This window comes from Mesitornis unicolor, unplaced genomic scaffold (genome assembly GCF_000695765.1).
Source record: "Mesitornis unicolor isolate BGI_N332 unplaced genomic scaffold, ASM69576v1 scaffold15688, whole genome shotgun sequence".
Lineage (NCBI taxonomy): Eukaryota > Metazoa > Chordata > Aves > Mesitornithiformes > Mesitornithidae > Mesitornis > Mesitornis unicolor.
In genome coordinates this window covers 47,811-48,879 of record NW_010204038.1, presented here as the reverse complement: position 1 = coordinate 48,879, position 1,069 = coordinate 47,811, and the positions used below count along the sequence as shown (strand labels likewise).

General features: G+C 32.3%; 1 protein-coding gene across 1 annotated transcript in view; it reads left to right on the top strand.

The window, feature by feature from the left end:
* EFHB (EF-hand domain family, member B) overlaps positions 1–570 on the top strand; it is a 13,939-nt gene extending 13,369 nt beyond the window's left edge. Inside the window, 1 exon segment of the mRNA XM_010190937.1 lies at positions 406–570. Within this exon segment, the coding sequence (XP_010189239.1) occupies positions 406–570 (165 nt within the window).
* The last annotated feature ends 499 nt before the right edge of the window (positions 571–1,069 follow it).

The following is a 1,069-nucleotide window of genomic DNA, read 5'->3' as shown; positions in this document are numbered from 1 at the left end:
CTGAATTACTTTGATGTAAAACTGTAGCAAGACCCAAAGTTGACGTTAACAATTTCATTTTAGTCACTTCACTCATTTATCTATACCAACTAAAGGTCTTGCTTGTAGTATCCTTGCTGTGGAATACAGACAATAACATAACCTAATTTATGTCGATAGCCACAAACAGTAAAAATAAAGTGAATAAATAGGATTTAAGAGTTTTAAAAAACATTTACTTTTCCCTGAATCTCCAGTGTGTGATTTTTTTCACTGTTGAAGTTGCATCACCTTTACTTTGTTAACTAAAGACAATTTTATACGCCACAGCTGTGTGGCAAATAGAGATTGCTAAGATATGTAAAAGCCAGACTCTGTATAGTTTAAAGCAAATACTGACCAGAAGTACATGAATTGTATTTGTAGATTGCACAGATTCTCCGCAACATTGGTGTGAACATTTCAGATGAAAGGTTTGAAGAGATATGGAAGCAAGCCTGTATGAAACATCAGAAAGAAGAGGTTTGTGTAGAATGCATCAAGAATGTACTGGATGAGATACATGGATCACACACAAAAAACAGTTGCTAATTCTGGTCGTTGAGGGTTGCATTTATTTAAATTATGACATCAGTCATAATCCTGATGCTGAATAGAATAAACATTTTCAATAACATCTGTTTACAGAACTGAAATTCACTGTTTATTGTCTTTCTGAATAGTGGTTTCACTACAAATATATGTATCACATATGTGAGTCTTACTGCTGTGACTGCATTTAGTAGGAACTGATAACCATAGGAATAAAAGAGAATACAGCATGTTTATAAATGCAAGTATTTATCTTATATTCTTTATCTTAACTTTTTTACAGTGTTTCTAAGACTAAATAGTAATACTTTGAGCATGGACACATTTTACATTTTTGATTTTTTCTTTTCTCTTCTAAACAGAAGGACATTTTTGAAAGTACTTAAGATAAACGTTTCAGATATGCAAGACCTCTTAAAGATTATTGTCATAGAGTGGCATCTTGCCTTTCTTCTAATGTTCCAGAACAGAGATCTGATTGTGGTAAGTTATTTTGACA